At 39.6% G+C, this 24,611-nt stretch overlaps 1 protein-coding gene, 1 long non-coding RNA gene and 1 other non-coding gene across 4 annotated transcripts in view; 1 reads left to right on the top strand and 2 right to left on the bottom strand.

Annotated features, from left to right (window-relative positions):
• OTC (ornithine transcarbamylase) overlaps positions 1 to 2,396 on the top strand; it is a 55,521-nt gene extending 53,125 nt beyond the window's left edge. Inside the window, exon 10 of the mRNA XM_010992828.3 lies at positions 1,338 to 2,396. Within this exon, the coding sequence (XP_010991130.3) occupies positions 1,338 to 1,397 (60 nt within the window). The 3' untranslated portion in view covers positions 1,398 to 2,396. The remainder of the gene's footprint in view (positions 1 to 1,337) is intronic.
• LOC135320279 (uncharacterized) overlaps positions 1 to 24,611 on the bottom strand; it is a 150,725-nt gene that overhangs the window by 45,768 nt on the left and 80,346 nt on the right. The gene's annotated exons all lie outside the window — the stretch shown is intronic.
• On the bottom strand, positions 14,335 to 14,407 carry TRNAA-AGC (transfer RNA alanine (anticodon AGC)). Its single transcript has one exon. It is a non-coding gene; the product is annotated as a tRNA-Ala (tRNA).

Here is a 24,611-nt window from a genome sequence, read left to right as displayed (position 1 = left end):
ATCACATTATAATTCTGGCTCTCTGTGTGATCTTGGGCAAGTACTGTAACTCCTCTAAGCCCAATTTATTCATATGAAAATGGGGATAAAATTGAAACAACTCATAAGGTTGTGAGGATTAAATGAGGTAAGTGTCATCTGAGCACAGTGGTCAAGGTCTAGGCCAGGCAGGTATAGACCCATCCCTTAACTACCACCACTCAGGAAAATAGCTATGCTTCAGTTTCTTCATCTGTATTTGACATCTCTTCCTCCCTCACACAGTAGTCATAGATACTAAATAGCATGATGCACATAAAGCAGTCGGCACAGGGCCCAGCACACAGTAGCTGTTCAATAAATACATTCAACGAACGCATTTTAAATCTAAGACCTGCACTTCTGCTAATGGCTAGGGTCACATGTACAGTACGGTTGAAAAGAAAGAGCAAGTACTGGAGAGGCAGTAAAGCTACCTCTTAAGAGTGAAGTCAGAGAAACTTGGGTCCAAACCCAGTTCTATGCTCTCTGTTATTTCCAAGATTGGGTCCCTCATCTATAAATGATAGTAACAGAAGCTACCTTAGAAGGTTGTTGCGTTAAATGAGATCACGCATAAACACTTCTCTCCACCTCACTGCAGCACCTTGTGCAATGCCTGGCAAATATTTTTTAACTGACTAACACATGGTAAGGCCCTCAGTCTGGTACACAGTTAAGCATTCAATAAACACCTGTCATCATTGTTTCTTATATTATTACTATTGTCATTATTGTGGAAGTTGGGAAGAATAAAAGTGAAAATTAGCATTTGTAGCCAACAGCCTAATGGGAAGCTGTACTCTTGGTTATAAATATTGTTTCATGAGGACCCAGAGTCAGAAAGACATTATTCATGAACCCAAATGATTTACTTTTACTACTCTACATCTGATGCATTGTAAACTTCTCCAGGTTACAACTACCCAAACCGTAGTGTCAAGAAAAGGATGGGAGGGACTCTGTATCTGTCTAAAACCAGCCAATACCTAGGTTTCACTTATGACTGGAAAATTCAGTCACGGCTACCATCTTGGTATCTTATTTCAACTCTCTCCCCTACTAGTCCTGGAATGAGGCCTAAATAAGCATGGTGTTTGTGTATATATTTGAGTCACCCTGATCCCTCCTGACCTGTCTTCATCCAAATAAAAATAAGTATTAGTTCAGAACTGCCCTGCTATCATTTCCTTGGGGAAACACATGTCAACCACAGGCCTTCAAAGCTGCAACCCAGATCCCCCTCCACAGGTCCCTAAGCAGACTCTTGCTAATGTTTACCCATTTCTTTCGTTCTCTTTCTCTGTGTATCATCCTAGGCTGTCATGGTGTCCCTGCTGACAGATTACTCGCCTCAGCTCCAGAAGCCAAAGTTTTGATTCTGTGATGCTTGTCAAAAGAGAAACCGTGTTCTTCAGTGACAGAATGAGTCAGTTTATGAGGGAAGGAGAAGAGAATCTAATAAACAAATCCTGATACATGGTATAGGTGAACGATATGATATTGCTTTGCCATTGTGAAACCTTCCTGAATTTAAGTGCTGATGCACTGTAATACATGGCCTAACTTGGTTTAAACTCTTTAATTCACAATTTCTGAGTTACAGTTGGGTACCATATTAATAATCATATACATATGCTTCAACTAAACATAAAATACTGCATTCATAACACATAATGTCTAAGCCATTAAATGTAATCTATGCTTATTACCTTAATAAATTATCACCCACACTAATTTATAAGTAAACATTTACCAGGCAGTCAGCTGCTGGTAGATCTGTGGGCTGTGTTCATATCCCCCAGGACCAACAAGGACGCCAAATGATCCATCTTGCTGATGTAGTACAATTTTCAGGCAAATGAGGTAGACATTCACTTATGGAGGCAAATGATGAAAATCTTAGAAAATAGCTATAATTGTGTCCAAACTCTGGAGTTTTTTTCCAGTCATTTGTGGAAGGAAGGACGGTCCTTTGAGAGCATACATCTCTTTTCTATAATGAATACTTAATGTTATAAGCCTAAAGAAGACTTTGTGAACAAGTGTTAAAACCATGGATACCTAGCTAGGAACAGAAGATCCATTAGTGACATTTTCGTAGGTTAAAATTCTCCAGCAGGAGCAATTTAATTTTTTCATGTTCCTGCTTGTCATGCATCTAATCACACTACATGCTGGATATTTCCATAAATCTACTACTTGCCACATTTTAGCTCATTTTTCTCCTCTAATTTTTCTTCAAGATAATAAAAATTTGCATTACTGGATTATTATGTAATTAAAGGTAGACGTCTCTTGTGGGTGAACAAAATTTGTATTGTTGAATTATTATGATATAATTTGAAATCTTTAGTTAAAATTAGATTTGCAATGAAGATGCCATAAAACATATTTTGTAGGGAGGGGGGAAGGCTTATAACATTACAGGAAAAATCAATTTTTCTAGCAAACATCAAAGGTGACTTTCATGTTTTTGGCCATTTATTGGGAGCGCTTAAGAAAGAAAGAGTGGAGTTTTGTGGACTATCTTTTTTCAGCAAAAAGTATAGGAACGATTTAACCAGAAGGTGCCATGTGGGCTGTGGAGGCTCTCCCTCAATCTGACAACATACAAAGGACATAATCCTGAGTATCCTCCCACTTTCTAAATGGTCCCCCATGGTGACGAGCTCTCATCTCTTCACTGGTTATTCTTTGAACCAAATATAAGGTATAATCTCCTTCCCTCAATCAGAAAGAACTTGTAACATTTTCTTGCCAAAATATAGTCACTTTACCTCAAAATGTCCCAAAGCTTTCTTTTTTATGAACACTATTTAACACTGTTCTCAACCCAAACTTGTAGGAATTTATTTGCTTTCTTAACTTTTCATCTTAAGAAGACATTATTTCATTATCAGGAATAAAGAAAACAGGGGAGGAAAATTGAATATTAATTTTTCCAAAGCTATTTTTATTTCCTGTTTCTTTTTACCCTCTCCTCCCTGATTCCCTTTTCTAGGTAACTACAGCAATGACAGAGAGTAACAAAAACTCTAGCAATGACCCTTGGGTCGCTCGTGTACATAATAGACCCTATTGACTTAATTACTATAACTAGCCAAAGAGCTCCTCTCTTCCAGGCTTTCTCCATTGTAACACTGGAAGTAAAAACATCATGTGATTACACTGCCAATGCTTTCCATGTTGGGGAAGAATTATCAGTTTTTTTTTAAAAATTTTTTTCTCCAGTGATAAACTTTTAGGAACTTTAGAAAAATAATTCAGTGTCAGATCAATGAATATTGAGCTAATGATCTGACTATTGTAAATCCCCAAGCAGAAAGACCCGCATAGGTTAGCGTGGCAATGCCACATCAGACCTCCTACACAAATAAATCACCTTAGAACTTTAGTTAAAATGGTGAGGGCCACTTGGTCCAATGCCAAAGTTCCAAGGCAAATCTTCTCTCGTGATAAAAATGAGTGAAGAATACTTACAGAGAGGGTTTCCAGAACACATTCTTTTTGGACCTTTTTGTCTTAGAAGTCCTCATCAATGTCTAGATTGTGGAGATAGTTGGGGTATGTCTTGAGACCTGGCACCACTCAGCAATTTTATAGGACTGATGATGAATATGAAAGGTCATATCAAAGAATGGAAAACCAGTCAAGTCACAATGATTGGACTCTACAACCAGGAACACTGTATACTGACATGCAAGATGTACTCTGTGCAAAGACTCAGGTGAAAAGCGTGAATAAGGGTTAAAATCTGGTCTGCACTTCAATTACCAAAGTCTGGTGCCTCCTTAGAGGCATTACAGCCAGGAGGAAGGAGTGACTTTTTTGTAAGTTGTCCACCTGGGTTGGAGGAGCGGGACGCTTTTTCAGTATTTCATAAGCCTGAATAGGTGCTTTGTTTTAAGTCACACAAAGGGCCAGTATCTGGTAGGGGTAGCCCTACTATCAATTATTTATATCAGGAATTTTTTTCAGTATCACCTTGCACTTGATTAAATGAGACACAGAGGGACACTTCAGTGATGCTTTTGGCATTCTGCCTCAGTTCCTGCCACAGTTCCATTAAGATTTCCATAATGGAAATGATAGCATCTGTCCATCTTTGTGGGGCAAATACATGACACAGATCACTGAGGCAGGAATTTGGGATCAACTCTGCAGTTCTTTAATATTTTAAAGAAATTCATCCCCAATAATTGTCCAGAAAATTTGATATCAATTATTGATAGAGAAATCTTGGTCAGAGCAAATGGAAGCAAATTCCTTCATATGGACTACGTCTTTTCACAGTTTGAATAGTGCCTAACTTATATCAATGACACTAGACTTAGTTTCTAATCAATGTTTTTGTGAAACTCATTCCCAGAGGCAATGCAAGCACAACAGCTGCCTTCTGGAGCAAAATCATTAGGCAAATGAATTTTTAAACTGGAATGAGACTTAGAAACAATCCAGATCATCCCTTCATTTTACAAAAGAAGGAAGTAGGAAATAACAACAAAATGTTCCTCGGATAGAAAGATATTCTACAGGGAGGGATAATGCATGTGTTCAACACTCCTCTGCCAACTATCTGGGCTCTTAAAATGTAGCCACTTGATTTGATTTACCTCATAGGCTGAGTGGGGAATAGGAGACTGGCTGGCCCAGGGCTCTGATTCTGTGAGGCCAACAGAGAGGAGAGTTCACACCTCTACAGAGATGGATACGGATATTCAGGGATATGAACAGAGATCCAAAAAGCATTCATGCAGTAGATGCTGTTGGTGCCCCATCCAGATGCCTATTACCTGGGCTCAGCCATCCCCCAGCTGCTGTCAGAGTTGGCTACGAATGGCTCACAGCTGTCTCTTTTTCTGCAGTGCTACCCTCAGCCATCAGAAACCACTTAGCCCAGGAGGTTGGCCTCTCACCCCCATCCCACTACTGGCAGTCCTCAGTCAATGAGTAACTGATACAGAGGTGTATAAAAACTTGCCTCTCTTCCCTCCAGGTAGGACCAACCCTGTGGTGAAATCCATGCTTCCGAGCTCCCCATGGGATCAGACTGAAGCTAGTATCTGAGACCATGTCCTTGGTTAGCTTCCCCAGATGCTTGACCTACTTCCATTGCTTCTCTTCTCCCAAGAGTGCTTCCTCAATAAATCATTTGCACAGGAATCCCCATCTCTGTTTCTAGGGAATCTGATTGAAGATGATCCATGAATACGGTTTTTCAGAGATCTGTACTATACTGGTGATCCTTCAGGCATCAAGGGAGGTGTAGAAGATAAGATACCGTTAGACAAATGGTGAAGAGCTCGTGCTTAACAAGCAAAAGCTTTTCTGGTTACCAGGATCAGTCTTTCTTAGAAGGCAGCAGAACACTATAAATCACAAATATTATTTTCCTGTCACATGTTCAAATTCATAACAAGGAATTTATTAGCTGCATGAAATGGGAGACCAATTTGCTTTCCCCAGAGAAGAGTAGATCTGAGTTAACTGACGCCGTATTTCAGATTCATTTCTGTGATATTTTAACACGGGTTTAGGTTGGCCTCTGTGGCAGTTGTTTAGATGCTCTGTCCTTTGCATTGGCTTCCTGACTTCCCCCAAAGCTACTTATTCATCAAGTCTGGATTGGCGCCTGAGAATCTGCATTTTAACAAGTTCCCAGGAATGTCGATGCTGCTGGCCCAGGGACCACACTTTGAGAATCATTGGTATGAGGTAATTCTAAAGACTCATTTGAAGTGCCTTTATCCCCATATCCATAAAGCACCACCATAAGACATCTGATACAACTCAGATCCTCTGATTCTTAATCTGTCTTTGGAGCCCTTGAGGCCTGGGTTTAATCCCATCTCTGCAATGTAACGGCTATCTAATCCTGCTCTCCTTATCTGTAAAATGAGAATAATAATGCCCATCTCATAGTGTTGCCGGAAGGATTAAATGGAGTAACTTATATAAGAGTATTTGGCTTAAAGCAAGTGCTAAATATATATTAACCCCCTTTTATTGGACCGATTGTTTCTAATACTTTACAGTTTTTCTTTGGCCCTTTATAACAAAATTATATACAACCATCAGAAACATATTGAGTAGAATAGTTGGTGTTCAAAAAGTGCAAAGCATGAGCTTGTCTTCTAAAGTTGGCAGAACCCAGCAGCTGATGCTTCAGTTGAGCTCTTGTTCTCTAGAAGCTGGCTTGTGAATACATGTTACCTGGGTGAGTGACCTGGCTCTTTGCCAAACCAAATCACAGACGCCAACCAAGCCCAAAACCTAATCAAAGTGACTAAACTCTTTTGCTTAGGAGAGCATGATGGGAATGTACATTTATGTGAAATAAATCAGAGGCAAGTGGCAATTGTTGGATTGGGGGTCTAGCTGATAAAAGGGGAAAGGGATTAGGAAGAATTCATCAGGGTTTATCCATCTTTGTTTGAGGCTAGAACTGCTCAAAGGAAGAAATTTTCAAACTGTTCTTAAGGCAGAAGTTCTTGAACATTTTGTTTTCAGGACCTCTTTACACTCTCATAAATTATAAAGATCTCAAAGAAATTTGTTTATGTGGGCTATATCTATTGGTATATATAGCACATCAGAAACTAAAACTGAGAAATTTTGGAAAGATTTATATTGATTACTTCAAACTTAACAATAGTAAACCTATTATATTTTTAAGAAAATAACTATTTTTCCAAAACAAAGTTAATGAATAGAGTTTATGATATTGATTTGTATTTTTGCACATGTCTTTGATGCCTGCCTTAATAGAAGACGGCTGGATTCTCATATCTGTTTCTGCTTTCCACCTGTGGTACTATGGGGGTTTGAAGTATAGGAAGACTATTCAGCCTCTCAGAGATAAGTAGTTAAGAAAAGTAGCCTTTTCAAATAATCATGAATATTTCTTGGATGTTACACTGAAACTCTGCAAGTGACAGCTCCTTAAAGATTAGTCACAATGTGGAATCCGAAACCACATCAATGAGCCTTTCTACACTGTTACATGAAACTTCACTTTGATACATTTTTTTACCCATGAGCGGTTCCACATTAATCATTTGGAAAATATTAGATCTCCAAATTATGCAGATCTTCCAAATGATGGCACATTACATTATGTAAAATCAAAAAACTCCCTTTGTTAACATCACCACTGCTATGGTCTGAATGTTTGTATACCCTCAAAATTCATATGTTAAAATTCTAGCCCCCAAAGATTATGGTATCAGGATGTGGGGACTTTGGGAATTCTGAAGTCATGATGGTAGAGCCCTCATGAATGGCATTGTGCCTTAAAAAAGGGACCACACAGAGTTCCCTAGCCCCTCCTACCAAGTGAGGACACAGCTAGAAGGTGCTGACTGTGGACAAGGAATAGAATCCTCACCAGAGCAACCATCCTGGCACCCTGATCTTGGACTTCTCAACCTCCAGAACTGTGAGAAGTAAATGTCTGCTGTTTATAAGCCACCCAGTCTATGGTGTTTTGTTTACAACAGCCCAAATGGGCTAAGACAACCAGCAGTCTCATTAGAAGAATCTTTAAATATTGCAAAGAAGATAAAAATCTCACACAATTCTAATTTTCTCTTGAAAGCTCAAATTTAATCTTTGGCAACAAATACTGCCAGTTACTTTGCTTGAAGTGACAGGTTCGCCTTGTCACCTTTCAAGATGTCTGCCAAATACCCAAGTCCAAATGACCATAGTTTGTTACTTTTTTTTAAATTAAAACTTGTGTACTATGCAAAAAGGAGCTAGTTCAAAACACAGCTCAAAGAATAGCATGTGTGACTTTTCTTCAACACAATCATATTTTGTTAAGCAACAGAAAGGCTTAATGCTTACTTCTCATGTAATCACACTGAATATTAAAGAGACATGTACTCAAGGGTTAAAATTTAATGTTAATAATTTTTATTGCTTCATCAAAGATGTTAATAAGTAAATCTGGTCAAAAAAAAAAAACTGCCTGGATGTGGTAGTAAAGAAAAAAATGACTTTCGGTTCTACTGACTTGATTCGTGCTAAGGTGTCAGCAGTCTTACCCACCATTCCTTTTGTACCATCTGTTGATGCTGCTGGTCCAGGGACCACCCACTGTGAAGCAAGCAATGCCTTCAGGGATCCAAGGGAAGCCAAGTGGGAAGAACTGGGGAACACTCATTCCTGATTAAATCAGAACAGCTGACTCTACTCTGATTTTATCTGTAATATTTAGTAACATTCCCCCAAAAGATTCTGATGGAAAATAAGTTTATGAATCACCTCTATAAAGCAAGTCTTGGGTGGCACTATGAACCAAAATCCATTTCATTCATCCTATGCATACCAAGCCATCTATTGTTTTGAGCCCCAGCTTCACGCCAGGTGCTGTGTTATATGCTGGGGATATAGTAACTGACAAGAAAGACATGATCTTTGCCCTCACAGTGGTTATAGTTTAGTAGGGGAGACAGTCACATGGAAATAGATATTGTGATATCTACTTCCATGTGGCAAATAGATAGGAGCTATGAGGGAAACAAAGTAGATGCTCGAGTAGAGAATAAAGGGACAAAAGGAAGAGTACACATTTGGATCAGTAGTTCTCAAACTAAGGTAAGTGTCAGAGTCACCTGGAGGCCTAATAAAGAATACAGAGGCCCTAGTTTCTTGATGTATGGAGGGCCTGGGCCTCCGTAGTTTTACCAAGTGATTTTCCAAAATGTGAGTAGTACTGCTTTAAATACAGCGCCCAGAGAAAGCCTCTCAGAGAAGGCGACCTTCAAACTGAATCTTGACTGATGAGAACAATTGGGAGACCCAGGCTTTTCATCAGATTTGGATCAGATTTGTCTAAGGTGATGCCACTTCTTCTATAGCTACAGGTTGAGCTGTAGGGCTGATGATTTCATTTATGGCTTAAGTGAGCCCATTCCATTTACTACTATAAAAATATTTTACCACTTAAGTCAATAACTACAAGTTCCTATAACAAACATGTTTTATGAGCAGAAGTGGTTACACTAGATATTTTGTATTTACAAATCTTATCATAGAACATCTCTCTGAAGACCTTACCACATTAACAAGAGACAGAGCACATATCTTTATCTTTAAAAACTTATGTTCTTACTGGCTACTTTTCCAACAGTGCCTTTTTATGTGGTCACTAGAATTTAAATGTCCTCCAAGTTCTCTTCGTTATCTTCCTGAGAGTTGTACAACCATCAGGACAATTTGAATTAATTCTCAAAATACTTATGCTAATAAGATTAGCTCCCCTAAAGACTTCTCATTAAATATAATTGTAAAAATTACATTTCTTTAAGTAAGGTCAGTAAAAGAAATTAAGGTATTTAATTTCTGATCCCCATATAATTAAGTGAAGAATAGAGAAGAATATTCCAGCTAGAGGGAAGAGTGCACAACTGTGTCCTGGGGTAAAAAAGGATTTGATTTCTTCAAGGACCTGGAGGAAGGTGAATATAGCTAGAGTTTAGTGAGCAAGGGAGAGAGGAGAACAAGACAAGTCTGGAAAGTTCAACAGAGGTTAGCTTATGTAGGCCTCTGAGGCAAAGGCAAAAATTTTGCCTTTTATTCCAAGTGCAGTGGGAAGCCATTGATAGGATGTATCCATTAGGAGTGTTCTGAGAAGACAGCCATGAGTTGAGTGTATTGTAAAATAGTGTCATTGTACACAAACACACTGTTATCTGGTTTAACCATCATAGATATTTGGTTGGTATGAGTTAGTCTTCAAAGTCTACTCAACTGTTGACAAACCAATCAAATGGCATTTCCACAGCTTTAAAACTGAGGGCCAAATGTCTGACTGAATTTGAACCATTTAAGGATCTACAAAGCTACAATCTGTTTATAAAAGGAGGACCCTGGAAGACAAATGTGGACAGAACTAGCTCCAGAATCCCAAGCTCCATTTTATTGGCCCATGCTTCAGTCCATCTTTTAATTTCTCCTTTGTTAATTCTTGCCCTCCTCTGCTTCTCTATATTCACCTTCCTATTAATCTTTCAGTCTTACATCACCTCAATCTCTCTGTCTTCCCCCTGAAGCAACTGTAACTTGAGATCACATCTTAAGTGCACTATAGCCTCAGTGATAAGAATATGGACTATTCAAACATCCCCTCTTCTCTTATTAGTTGGATGATCTTGGCCAAGTCCTATAACATATCTAAGCCTCAGATTCCTCACCTGGAAACAGAGGATAATAGTAGAGCCTACCTATAGAAATAAGTGTGCAAGTCCAGGGAAAAGGGTGCATGGCCTGCTACATAGTACATGTTCAAAAATGTTACTACCATATCTCTAATTTCCTAATTAAAATTTCCATTTATGTTATCTCACATTTCGAGTTCTTTCAGTTCAAGGAGTATATAATTTATTTCCAAATCGGCCATGCCACCTTTCATTCTGTTGTTACTCTGTAAATAATTTGCCGCCTGCTTAATACAACTGTGAAATGCCACAAGAGTTCAGAGAAGGGAGAAAATACCTGAGAAGGGAACCCTTCAGGTCAGTGGATGGACGTGACTCCATCATCGCAGGTCTGGCAACATTTGGTTAGACAGATAAAAAGGAGAAGGGCATTCAGGTTGGCACATCTGTGAGCAAATGTGTGAGATGGAAATTCTTATTTGATGGTCAGTAAGTAGTCTATATTGTTCAAAATGGAGGATTTGTGTGTCAAAGTATTTGGGAAAGTATGTTGGTGTAAAACTGAAGTGTGCCTTCATCAAAAAGTTACTTAGTTTGGAATTTTTCCTGCAGGCTTTGGGGAGCCATTGAATAGTTTGGCATGAGAGAGGGACATAATGAAAGCAGTGTTTCATCAAGATTGATATGGTGATACTGTGGAGATTTATTTGGGAAACCAGTCTGGCGTCTATTTTGTTCCCTGAACAAGAGTAGCAGTTGTGGAAATAGAAGACTTGACCTAAGAGATAACTGACAGGACTTGGCAACTGAATCTAAAAGTCAAAGAAAGAGAATAAACACTTTGAACTTGAAATTATCATGAAACATACAAAAGCAGATCATTTCACCTCTTTGGCTTAATAGCTCTATCTTTAAAGCAGTGTTAATAACATATAATCTCTTAGCTTCAAAGGGATGAGAAGAACTTAAGCAAGATACTTGGTGTGATGCATAAATATGATAACAGATGCAAGGACCCCTAGCCTTTACATAGCACAAGGAAAGCAATTAATAAATGTTTGTTCACTTTTAATTATTTTGAATTAAAATAATTTGGAAATAAAGCCCCATAGACAAATCAAGGCAGTTTTATAGGGTGAAAATAGTTACAGCAAATGATGAAAGGAGATGATGGATATATCTCTTGTCTTCAGATCTTGATTTACAGATTAATAGATCAAACAGACATATTTCCTGCTCATGGATCTAAGAGTAGAATAAAGTAGGGAAACTACTTAATCATAATTATTAATCGCTTCCTTTTCCTTCCTCTTTCATCAGTAAAAGCTCAATAACAGCAGAACCTTATCGATGTAAACATCTCTGTTTCTCTGACCTAACAAAGTCCAAGTTCTTTGATAATTAAATTATTAATTCTTTAAATGCCATTGAGAAGAAGTTATACATATTTAAGTAAGAATGGATGTCAGTAATAAAAGGCATGATCCATTCCTTCCTCTGGAGCTAACCACTTCTCTGGTCCCTGAAGTGGCCATTTCCCTCCTTGTACCATTTCAATTTGGGCCATGACTAGGCCTTCAATTTCTAGAGGGCCCCACTCTCATGACTCATATAAACCTAATCTCCCAAAGGCCTTATGTCCAAATATTAGGCATTAGGGCTTCAATATATGAATTTCAGGGAGAGACAACTCAGTTCATAACATGTCTCCTATGTTACGGCATGAAAACTTTTTCCAGGCAGTAAGTTGAATTTCCAGTGGCTTTTCTAAGGGCCTTTGTAGTGACAAAACTCTTTCTTTTGTGATTTCTATAGGTCTGCTTCCAAAGAACAAAGAATGCTGTAATAAATTATCAGTGAAAAAAAAAAATCCACATCAAAACCTTGTGTATCGAGTAGGGTAAAACCATCCCAAACTCTCTAGGAGGTTCTGAGAACACTGACATGCCTTTTTTCTGACTGATAATGGCTAAGTGAGTCTTATTTAAAAGTGGAGACTCCCCACTAGAATGACTAAAATTTAAAGGAATTACAACACCTACTGTCTGTGAGGCCAGGATAGGATAGGGAAGAACTGAAACTCTGACACTTTGCTGATGGGAATGAAAGCTGGTAGTACAACCACATCACAGAACTATTTGGCAATATCTAGCAAAGCTGAATATACAAATTTCACATGACCCAGCGATTTCACTTCTGCATATGCACTCAAGATAAATGAGTGCTTATGCCCATCAGAAGACATCTTCAAGAATCTATAGCAGCTTTCTTCAAAATAGCCCCAAATTGGAAACAACTCTAACGCCCATCAACAGTAGAATGGGCCAGTAAATGATAAGATAACCATGCAGTGGAATACTATACAACAGTGAAAATAAGTACAGTCACCCACAAAAATATGGATGAATCTCAGGCATAATGTAGAGTGGAAGAAACCAGACACAAGGGAGCTCATGAAACTTAAGGACAGGCAAAATTAATCCATGGTTATAGAAATCAGAATAGTGGCTACTTTCATGTGGATGGGTACTGATTGGGAAGCCCTGGAAATGTTCTATATATTGACATGATTGGTGGTTACATAAGTGTATGTAAAAATTTATTGAGCTCTTCTCAAAATTGTGCACTTTGAACTAAGTAAATTTCATCTCAATTAAAATTATAAATTTTTAAAAAGTATTTATATTTTTAAACATTAAAAAAGTTAGGGGAATCCAATGCACAGGAATCAAATGAGTTGCCTAAAATCATCCTTTGGATTTGGAAATGTATTCCACTGCAATGCTTCAACTGTACTGCTTACCAACGAGGAATGACATATTGAAAACATTTTATTTGATTAAAGAAAGTGGGCAGCTTCTTTGTTAGAACAAAGGTGCAAACTTTCTGAAATTAGTGGATTCACCAAATTTCTGCTCTGCCAAACTATGAAACAAGAGAGGGTTTCAAGATAGAAAAGTCTTTGTTGCTTCCCAATCTTACTGTTAAAACTCTCCTCAAAATGGGACTATTTTGGCTGGGATCCATATTGGACACCCATCCAAAATATTCAGATTACTTAAAATATTCAGATTACTTACAATGTATATAGTACTGTACACGATATTAAGAGGATATAGCAGCCCTTTTTAATGAAGAGGCTATAATACATCCTTAAGGAATTTATGTGTCCTTTGAAGATATTTTGTTTATCTTTCAGATAAAATCTCATACCAGTCTTCTTGTTAAATGACATCAGCAATTAATTCTGAAAACAGGTGTTCTTAACCACCCATGGAATCCAAAGAACGGACTTGAGACGGTCCACGAACCCCATGAAATTGCACACATTTTTACATGTGCATATTAGTATGTTTCTGTGATGGGAAATAAAGGTTTTGTGGCAGCCAAAATAGAACTCTCAGATCTCCTACTGCAAGGACCATAAGTGACTGATGGCACCAGCTGCTGCACTCTGAAATGTATCATTGTGTTGATGCCAAGGCCACGTTTCCCACAGCCTGCTTTAGGCCAATGATGCAGGACTTCTCTGATAGCATCGCTGGCTTGAGGACTCCCTGACAGCCTTGCAGAACTCCTTCAGAACTGTGTTGCAGTCTAAGATGCTTCCATCCAAACTTCCTACCTCCCTTCCTCCCAGCCTCCCCGGGTATCCTCCCCATTTTTCTGTCATAGGCACTTTCTCTAATAAATCTCTTGAATGGCTAGTTCTGTTGGGGCATCTACTTCTTATAGGTCCTAGACTACACAAGTGGTACCAGGAGTGGTTTGAGAATATAGGCAGTAAGATGTGGCGTTGGAATTTGGCCATTCACTTCCCTGCAGGTGAAGATGACACTGTCCTGATTGGTAGGTGAGACACAGATAGTCTCTGGCACAAAGTAGTAACTTACTTGTTAAAGATTTCCAGTGGTGATCCCAGTGGAGAAGTCCAGGGGTCAGGGGCATGCTGGAATACCCCCTTCAGAGTAAAAAACAATGCTGAATCTTACATTCTCTGTCACAGAGAAGGAAGCACAACATCTGGTAGGCCTCTTTGGGTCCTGGAGGCAGGACATTCTACTCCTAGGAATATTACTCTGGCATAAAGACTTCCAGCTTTTTTTTTTTTTGGAGGTGGGTAATTAGGTTTGCTTATTTATTTATTTATTGGAGGTACTGGGGATTGAACCCAGGACCTCGTGCATGCTAGGCACGCACTCTACCACTGAGCTATACCCTCCCCTCAAGACTTTCAGCTTTAAGTAGTGTCCAGAGCAGGAAAAGATTCTGCAGTGGGTCTAAGTTATGGTACAAGAAACACTGTCACATGGTCTGTACAATCCAGCAGACTTTATGGTGTTACAAGTGTCAGTGGTGGAGAATGATACAGTGTGGAACTTATGGCAAGCTCCAGTGGGAGAAAAACAATGTAGACCCTGGGAGTCTGGAGCAAGGGCATGCCACTCACAGCAGAAAATACTATGTCTTTTGAGGAATAGGTCCTGATATGTTAGTAGGCTCTGGAAGAGACAAAACATCTGACCACGGATACCACTGTGCAGCTGAAGCTACACATTATGAGCTGGGTTCTTTCTGAACTGTCCAGTCATAGAGTAAGACAGGACTAGCGTCAGTCTATAATAACATGGAAATGTTACATCCAGGATGGGGCTCAAGCAAGACCAGAGGACACAAGTTAACTGCATGAGCAGGTAGCCCAGATCTCCATGTCACCCATAAGAGTTGTGCCAGTGCCCCACCAAAGCTTAAACCTATAGACACATGGGGGAGGATTCTCATACAAATAGCTGAAGGAGGGGAATAAAGCTCTCACTCAGTGTGTGAGTGAAAGCTGAAAATAGATGATGGCTGCATTACACCACATTCAGGGGTGGTCCTAAATGATAATGGGAGGGCTAATCTTCCCAGTGGGTGGAGCTGAAGTATGTCTGGTCATCAACTTCACGTGGAAGGAACAGTGGTCTGAGGTAAGAATATTTAGATTCATGTACAGTGGCCAGTGGCCTGGAAGGGAAGACTAAAAGATCAGATACAAGGAGCTCTGGGGTAGAGGCATGCGGATGGAAATATGGGTGTGGGTACAAAATGTGAAGATCTTTGTATCACACGTAAATGTCCACCAGAAATCATTCACCACAGAAGAGGCACCTAACAACCAAGTAGACAAAATGACTCAGCCAGTTGACATCAGCTAGCCTTTGCCATCAGCCACAGAATTGGCACGATGGGCATATTTGTAGAGAGGCCGTGGTTGCTGACATGACCACAATAACATGGATTCTCACTTACCAAAGCTGATCTAGCTTACTGGTGTCTCCAAATGTCCAATCTGTTGGCAACAGAGACCCATTCTGAGCTTCCAGACCTGGCACTATCTCTTGGTCACTTGGTGTCAAGTCAACAGCAGTGAGTCCCTTCCATCCAAGAAGCATCAGCAGTTTGTCCTCGCAAGTATAGATACCTATTCTAGACTTTGGTTTACCTTTCCTGCCTATAGAGCCTCAGAAAGTACCACTATCCAGGGGATTATGGAAGGCCTGATCTACCAGCCTGGAATTCCATGCAACATGGCATCTGGTCAGATGGGACCCATTTTTACACCAAAGGATGGGTGGAAGTGAGCATATGACCGTGGGATCCACTGGTTATATCATGTACCACACTATTCAGAGGCAGTCAGCCTCAAAGAGCACTGGAATGGCTTTTGAAAGAAGTAACTGAAGTGATAGTTTGGAGGCAATACTCTAAAAGAAAGGGGTGCCCCTCAGGACACGGTGTATATATTAAATCAGAGACCTCTATCTGGTACTGTGTCCTTAATACATGAATCCAGAGACCAAGGGGTAGAAATATAAGTGGCTCCACGTACCATTGGAAGCTTCTGTGCTTCCAATCCCATCAGCTCTGGGCATGACAGGGTTGGTGGTCATGGTCCTCAAAGAGGGCGGATTCTTCCCAGAGGATGCAGGAAAGGGTCCCATTGAACTACAAGGTATGGCTACCACCATATACTTTGGAGTCCTTGTGCCCAGGGACCAGCAGGTAAGAAGAGGAGCCAATTGTGACGAGATGCCGACAATTGATGCCAATCGTCAGGAGGTAGTGGGGCTGCTTTTACATAATGGCAGCATGGAGGAAGGTGTGTATTATGTAGGTGATAAACTTGGGCACCTCTTCATAGTCTCTTACCCAGTTATGACTGTGCATGGGCATGCGCAGCAACTCAGAAGGGTATGATTCCCAAGGGCTCAGACCTTTCAGAAATGAAGGTTTTGGTTACGCCATGAGGTAAAGCCAGAAAGACCTACAGAGGTAACAGCTGAGGGTGAGAGAAATTTAGAATGAATAGGAGAGAAGATGAGCACTAATTGCAACTCCAAGACCCAACTGCAGCAACAGGGGTTGTGATTTGTCCCACTAACCCCCCTTTTCCAAGGTTTACCCTCAGGAGGAGAGGTCCATGGGAACCACAGAGGATCTGTTCCCTAAATTTGTGTGAAGTAGGTCTGTGCAGTGCAAGGAATAGACTGGTGGTCATGAAAATGTCCCTGACTTTCAGGAGTGTAACTGAACAATAGCCTCAGTGGGTCTCAGCCAGTGAGCGAATCTGACAGGGAAACTAAGGCAGGTGTGTTCCTGGGAGATGTGAGATTCTTCCAACAGGCAACTTTGGCTTGAGGACTCCTTGAGAGCCTGACTGAACTCTTAAAACTTCACCGAAGTCTAAGATGCTTCCACCTAACTTCCCTTCCTTCCTTCTCTCCTCTACAGGAGGTCAGAGCAGCCATCCTGCTAACTCTGAGGGCTCTCCTAACCTCCCCAGTTCCACCCTCCCCCTCATTTTTCTTCATAAGTCTTTCAATAAATCTCTTGCATGGCTAATCTCATCTTAGAGGGCCTGAATCAATCAGATACTCAAAAGGTCTGTGACCTACAAAAGGTTATGACCCGTTTGCTGGATGCTGAGTTTGCATTCCTGCCTTAGAGGAACCACGAACAGAATTTCAAAGAGGTCTCATTCAGTGGTCTCATTCTTGCTATATCCTTGATCAAGCAAATCAGATTGTGCTGATGCATCTGGGAAGATGCACCAGGAACAAGTTTAGACCCAACAGTGATTTCTATTCCCTCTGGCAAAGCAGGTCACCCTTCCAACAGAGTCAGTCTCATTATATAAACTATAAGGACTCAGTGGAATACCATGAAAGCAATTAGGCTGGGGAAATAGTCTGCTTTAAATTTACTTATTAAAATAATACATTAAAGAGAATAAAAATCTGAATCATCCAAGTTGCAATGCTATCAGTCACTCCCAGAAATTGAAGTGTACGACAAACACAAAGGCCTTCTCCATCCTGAAAAATGCAGGGATGAGGGAAGATGATTGCAAACCATTTCTGGAGAAAATTAAATACATACATTTCAGGTTTTAGCCACTTAGGCTTTTTTATAAAATGTGCACTCCCCAGCCGCTGCTGAGCTTTCTCCATGATATTAATCGTGTTCTGCTGGCAGGGAGAGGGACAGTATCTACCTAATAGATCTGTTACCCATGGGGGTGTGTTTCAGAGGCTGGCGACATCCTCCTCTCTTATTAGTGACAGGACTGATTCAGGGTACTCCTCCCTGACCCATTTATTCACGGGCATGTTATTAAGAGTAATCTCAAGCTTTCTATTTCATAGCATTATAAAAAACAACTCAAGCAAAATTCATACTGTCCTCTTTCTGTCCCACTCTTGTGCTGGTAATATTTCTTGGGTCGTTCCTCCTCAAAACAGCAAAATAAATATCTTATTTTCTAGAATTTCAATGTCTGAAATCCCTCTAGGTGTCAGCCCAGCTTAAAGTAACTGAAGGTGTGACTCTTCTTAGCAAAATGTGCGGGGAGAGGCGAGGCTGGAGGTGGGGCCCAGGTTAAGCGGCAGTGAAGCATTTTTTAAAGCACAAAAAGTCCAAATTATCCTTCCTCAAGAGTAAGGTCTCTGGGGAGCACCCTGGTGTTCACACAGGGCATTAAGACGAAGAAACTGCTGGAACATCAGTAGGTTGATCACATATTCCCCTCATTTTTATATTCGTAGTTGCCAAAATCATCTGGGCATTCTTTTAAGGACAAAAAAATTACTGGAAGCCCATGCCAACTCTGCAATTTAATTAATCAGGAGACCCAATTCACTAAGTGACCCTGGAGCAACCATCTAATCTCTCACACCTAAATTCATCCATTTGTAAAACTAAGATAATATTACTTATCTCTTCCTCATCCCATGGGTTTGTATGAAGGGGAAAGATGACCCAATTTTAATTGAATCAGGTTATAAAGGTCAAGATAAAGTGTCAAACCTGATTCATGCAATCTTTTAACTTTGTTCGTATTGGTCTTGCATTCACCAAAAGAAAACTTAGTAGCTCTGACAGACTTTTGAAGAAAAAGCTTGAAACATCCTTTGAGTACCTCGATGGGGAAAGGCACAAGATAAAATGTTACTAGTTAATATTAGTAGCTTAAAGATGACAATACTAGTGTTATAAAACCATCCCTCACATTGTGGTGTTTTTGAAAGAACATATTTCATATGGCTAAAGGTACATTTTAAATAGGTTAACTTTTTTTCTTATATTTCAGCAACTCCATGAAGGGACACACATAGCCCTCAGCAATAAGACTTAAAATTCCCTTTTTTATCCCTCTCCCAGACACTCCCATCACACAACACAGACATGCTCTCCTCCTCTCTCCTTCTAATCAACATCTCGACATTAGCAACCCACGCTTACACGGATATCTTGCCCACATCTAACAACTCGTGATCCCATGAAACCCTTGTCCATACACTCTGCTTCACCATTTCCTTCTGACTCTTCAGCACAGAAGCTCCCAAACCAGTTTGTCATCAGAAGTCCCTCCTTGGAGGACAGAAAAAGGAAAGAGCAAGAAAACAGTTCATTTTAAAGGCCATGGGGAGGGCAGAGGTCAGAAACTCTCAAGTGCCAAGAAGTTTTACTCCATCACACTATGAGCTGGCTGTCGTCAACCATGTTATGTATTTACAAATCTTAAAGTATTTCCTAACTAGTTTTACTACTAGCTTATAAACAGTAATGGTTCTCATTGGAGAGACAAGCAACCTATTTGACATGCAAGTAACAATAGCCTGTCTCTAGTGGAGCAGTAAATGAACTGGGTGTTTTCTAAGTCTTCATTCACCAAAAATTGTTCATAATGATGTCTATGAGAGGACTTTTTCCTTCTAAATTTCACAAAACATCTTTCAAAATGAAAAAAGAAAGAAAAATTCTGTGTGTGTATTTATATTATATATATACAGATTATTATCAAATAAAAAGGTCTTTTAATAATGGTTGGTACACATTAAATAATTTTTTTGAATATGGCAGCTATCTATCTATGTATCTATCTATCTGGCTATCTATCTATCTGTCCATCCATCTCAAGCACAATTGGCCATTTAAGATAGGTCAAGGTTGGGGAATATATGTTCATGTGCTATGAGCTAGTTTTCGGATTAGAGCACATATTGTACTCGGCCTTGTATTATTGTTGTTTGTTAACAGGTCTGTCTCCATTAGCTCATAAACCTCTTGAATTCAATGGCAGTATCTCTTATGTCTTTGTATTCTCTAAAGTAGTGCTACTCAAAATGTGGTTGGTCCCTGGTCTGTGAATGGCTTGTCGGCAGTCTGCAGTAGAGAAGCACAAAAACTGAGAGTATGTATTTATAACCCGTTCTGGAAATGTAACATGACCATACTGTTTAAGTGTGTGCTCTCTGTAGTCATCTTGCTGAACAAGGCGTCGGGCAGACTGGGTGTTGTTGAACTCACTTGGATGAAGTGCATATGGTGTGAGGTGAGTACTTGTCTTAAGTAGCAATAAACAAAAACGAAAAACTGATGTGTTACCACAGATAGTTTGAGAAACAGTGCTCTCAATCAGGAGTTGGCAAACTATGGCCCGTGAGTCAAATCCTACACACCATCCACCTGTTTTCATATATAAAGTTTTATTGGAACAAACCATGTCCATTCAGTTTCTTATCATCTATGCTGCTTTCATCTTACAGAAGCAGAGTTGAGTAGCTGTAGCAGAGACCACATGGCCTTCAAAGCATAAAAAATTTACTATCTGACCCTTTAAAGAAAAGGGTTGCTAATCTTTGCTCTAAAGCTATGTTTTTTAAACTTTATTTGACTGTAATCAACAGTAAGAAATGCATTTTACTTTGCAAACATACATAGACACCTGTGTATCTATCTATCTGGGACAAAAATTTTACAAACGATATTTACTCATAATACATGTGATGTACTCTGATATTTCTATTCTATTCTGCTTTGTTCAATTTTGTTAAATAACATTGGCTACAACATAATAAATTAATAATATAACCTATTATAGATTTTTACCCATAGTTTGAAAATTACTGCTTGAAATCCCTTAGCACAGTGAATGGCACATAGATGGCACATAGGAAATATTTATTGAATAGTTTATTGATATTTACTATTACCAGAGTTATTTTCCTTCCATGTCACATAGGGTTTACTGATATTCACTATCATTTTCACCTTCTGAGTTCTCCTTTGTATCACAAGGACTGAAAGCCTGGAAACTATAATTCCCAGATTCCTTTGTCATCAAGGTTCCAGTTTGATTTTTCTATGAGAGAAATCGAAGGCAGAATAAGGGAGGCAGTAAGCATAGGACCTTGCCACACACTTCTACTCATCCACCTGAGAATTATCCCCTCTAGGGCTACAGTCAGTCAAGATAATTGGTGGCAGCTTCACTGTGATTCCTGTACTTCAACAAAAGGAATTTGAGGAGAAAACTACAGAAAGGAAGAGTGAAAGTCAGTGGTAAACATTTAACAATTGGTTCTCTGATTCATAGGACTTACCAATTTCCATGGTGTAAATACCACCACAATGGCCAATTTCAAGCTATCAGTGTGGCATCAATGAATGTGGAGCTGGGAAGAGATGCACATGACCAGCTCTGTAAGCTAGTGGGAGCTGGCTCCAGGACACTATAGTGTTATTAGTCCCAGTTTCCACCTGTTGTCTGGGCATTTTATCTGTCACTTCCCAAAGTATTTTCTTTTCCTTAATATTGTCTATTCTTGTTATTCATAGTAGTTATGTTCTATAAAGTCACTGCAAACATTGAATTACCAAATACTAAACCAGTGCCTCTAGGAAAATACAGGGTTAGGTTCCTGCAAGCTTCTAGTCATAACATTTTCATCAACCTATTGACACATAATTTTATCTGTGTTTCTGTTTAAAGCTACTTGATTTCATATACACTGTTGGCTCGTTAGCATTAAACTAACAGCCCAAAGCATTATAACTCATCCCTGAATGAAGCTTATCTAATACAGGTGTTTTCTCCACGAAGCACATCACAGCTTTCTTGTGCTTGAAATGCTAGACAGCACTCCAGTGCTACATGATTGGGGGCTATTTTAAGCAGAAAAATCACCAACAAAAGCACAAAAATTGGGAAAATGTGGCACTAAATAAACCTAAGAAAGCACACTTGTTTATAGTATGAGAGCTGAAGCAAGAAAGCAGAGCATTGCTACGTTCAACCTCAGCTAGGAACATGCACATTGAGCGAGCAACTCAAAATTTTCACTACTCTGTGCATGTCTGTGAATGACAGCAAAAGTACCACGAGTATTGATTTTGGTGTGACAAGTCAATTTTAGTGAGTAAGTAAATTCACAAATATGGTATCTGTGAACCATGAGGATCAACTGTACATAATGGTCACTCTGGTTACTAAGTGACAAAAGTCATTAGGTTTGATCTCTTATCTGGACTGAGTCTGTGCTGAGATGGGGAAAAGGTCTCTGGAAAAACTGGCTATGGAGAGTTTGCTGGAAAAAGCAGTCAAGATGGCAGAGTAGAAGGACCCTAAGCTCACCTCCTCTCATGAGCACATCAAAGTCACAACTAACTGCAGAACAACCACTGATGAAAAAGATTGGAACCTATCAGAAAAGATCTTCTATGGCCAAAGACATAAAGAAGGAATCACAATGAGATGGGTAGGAGGGGTGGACTCACTATATAATCACATCCCGTACCCCCTGGGTGGGCAACCCACAAACTATAGAATAATTATATTACAGAGGTTTTCCCACAGGAGTGAGAGTTCTGAGCCCCACGCTAGGGCCCCTGGCCTGGTGGTCCAGCATTGGGAAGAAGAGTCCCCAGAGCATTTGGCTTTGAAGGCCAGCAAGGCTTGATTGCAGAAGCCCTACAGGACTGGGAGAAATAGAAACTTCACTCTTCAAAGGTGCACACAAAATCTCACGCACACTGGGACCAAGGGCAAAAGCAGTCATTTGATAAGAGCCTGGGCCAGACCTACCTGCTGGTTTTGGAGGATCTCCTGGGGAGGCATAGGGCAGCTGTGGCCCACCCTAGGGGTATAGACACAGATGGCAAGCATATCGGGGATCATTCATCTATGCGAGTCTCCTGGAGGCTGACATCTTGACACCAAGGCCTGGCTCCACCCAAAAGTCTGTAGGACCTAGTGTTGGGATGCTTCAGGCTAAACAATTAGCTGGGTGGGGTCACAGCCCCATCCATCAGCAGAGAGGCTGCCTAAAGACTTCCTGAACTCACAGTCACCACAGGGACCTGCCCACCAGAGGGCCAAGACCCTGCTCTACCTGCCAGTGGGCAGGCACCAACCCTTCTCACCAGAGAGCTTGCACAAGTCTCTAGACCAGCCTTGCAGACCAAGGGTCAGACACCAGAAGCAGGAAAACTATAGTCCCGCAGCCTGCTGACCATGTCCACAAATGTAGGCCAGACATTACCCTGTGAGCGGCTGGCCCCTGGCCCTTGGGTGACGAGAGGGGAGTGCACTGCTGGGATGCATAGGATGTCTCCTACAGAGGGCCACTTTTCCAAGGTCGAGAAATGTAACTAATGTACTACATACATAAAAATACAAATAGCAATTCCAAGAGAGAAGTTTATAGTGATATAAGCTTACCTCAGGAGACAAGAAAAATCTCAAATAAACAACACAACTTTACACTTAAAGTATCTAGAGAAAGAAGAACAATCAAAACCCCAAGTTAGTAGAAGAAATCATAAAGATTATAGCAGAAACAAATGAAATAAAGACTAAAAAAAAATAGAAAAGATCAATGAAACTAAAACCTGGTTCTTTGAAAAAGATAAAGAAAATTGATAAACCTTTATCCAGACTCTTGAAGGAAAAAAAAAAAAAAAAAGAAGAGGGCCCAAATTAGTAAAATCAGAAATGAAAAAGGAGAAATTACAACTGACACCACAGAAATACAAAGGATCGTAAGAGACTACTATGAGCAACTGTATGCCAATAAAATGGACAACTTAGAAGAAATGGACAAATTCTCAGAAAAGTACAATCTCCCAAGACTAAACCAGAAATAAATAAAAAATATGAACAGACTGATTACCAATATTGGAATTGAATCAGTAATTTAAAAACTTCCAACAAACAAAAGTCCAGGACCAGATGGCTTCACAGATGAATTCTACCAAACATTTAAAAAAGAGTTAACACCTATCCTTCTTAAACTATTCCAATATATTTCAGAGGAAAAAATACTTCCTAACTCATTCTATGGAGGCCACCATCACCTTGATACCAAAACCAGGCAAAGATATCACAAAAAAGAAAATTACAGGCCACTATCACTGATGAACATAGATGCAAAAATCCTCAACAAAATACTAGCAGACTGACCCCAATAATACATTAAAGGGATCATACACTGTGATTAAGTGGGGTTTATTCCAGGAATGCAACGATTTTTTCAATATCTACAAATCAACAATGTGATACACTACTTTAACAAATTAAAGAATAAAAACCATACAATCATCTCAATAGATGCAGAAAAAAGCTTTTGATAAAATTCAACATCCATTTATGGTAAAAAGCTCTCCAGAAAGTGGGGTTAGAGGGAACATATCTCAACATAATAAAGGCCATATATGACAAACCCACTGCTAACATCACCTTCAATGGTGGAAAGTTGAAAACATTTAGTCTAGGATCAGGAACAAGATAAGGATGCAGTGCTGGGAAAACTAGACAGTTACATGTAAAAAAATGAAATTAGAACACTCTCTAACACCACATACAAAAATAAACTCAAAATGGATTAAAGATCTAAATGTAAGGCTAGATACTATAAAACTCCTAGAGGAAAACATAGGTAGAACACTCTTTTATGTAAATCGCAGCAATATTTTTTTTGGATCCTTCTCCTAGAACAGTGGAAAAGATAATAAAAATAAATAAATGAGACCTAATTAAACTTAAAAGGTTTTGGACAGCAGAGAAAGCCATAAACAAAATGAAAAGACAACCTATGGACTGGG

The sequence above is a fragment of the Camelus dromedarius genome, chromosome X (assembly GCF_036321535.1).
Source record: "Camelus dromedarius isolate mCamDro1 chromosome X, mCamDro1.pat, whole genome shotgun sequence".
NCBI classification, from domain to species: Eukaryota; Metazoa; Chordata; class Mammalia; order Artiodactyla; family Camelidae; genus Camelus; species Camelus dromedarius.
The sequence above is the reverse complement of the archived record's forward strand: the minus strand, read 5'-3'. Positions and strand labels throughout refer to the sequence as shown.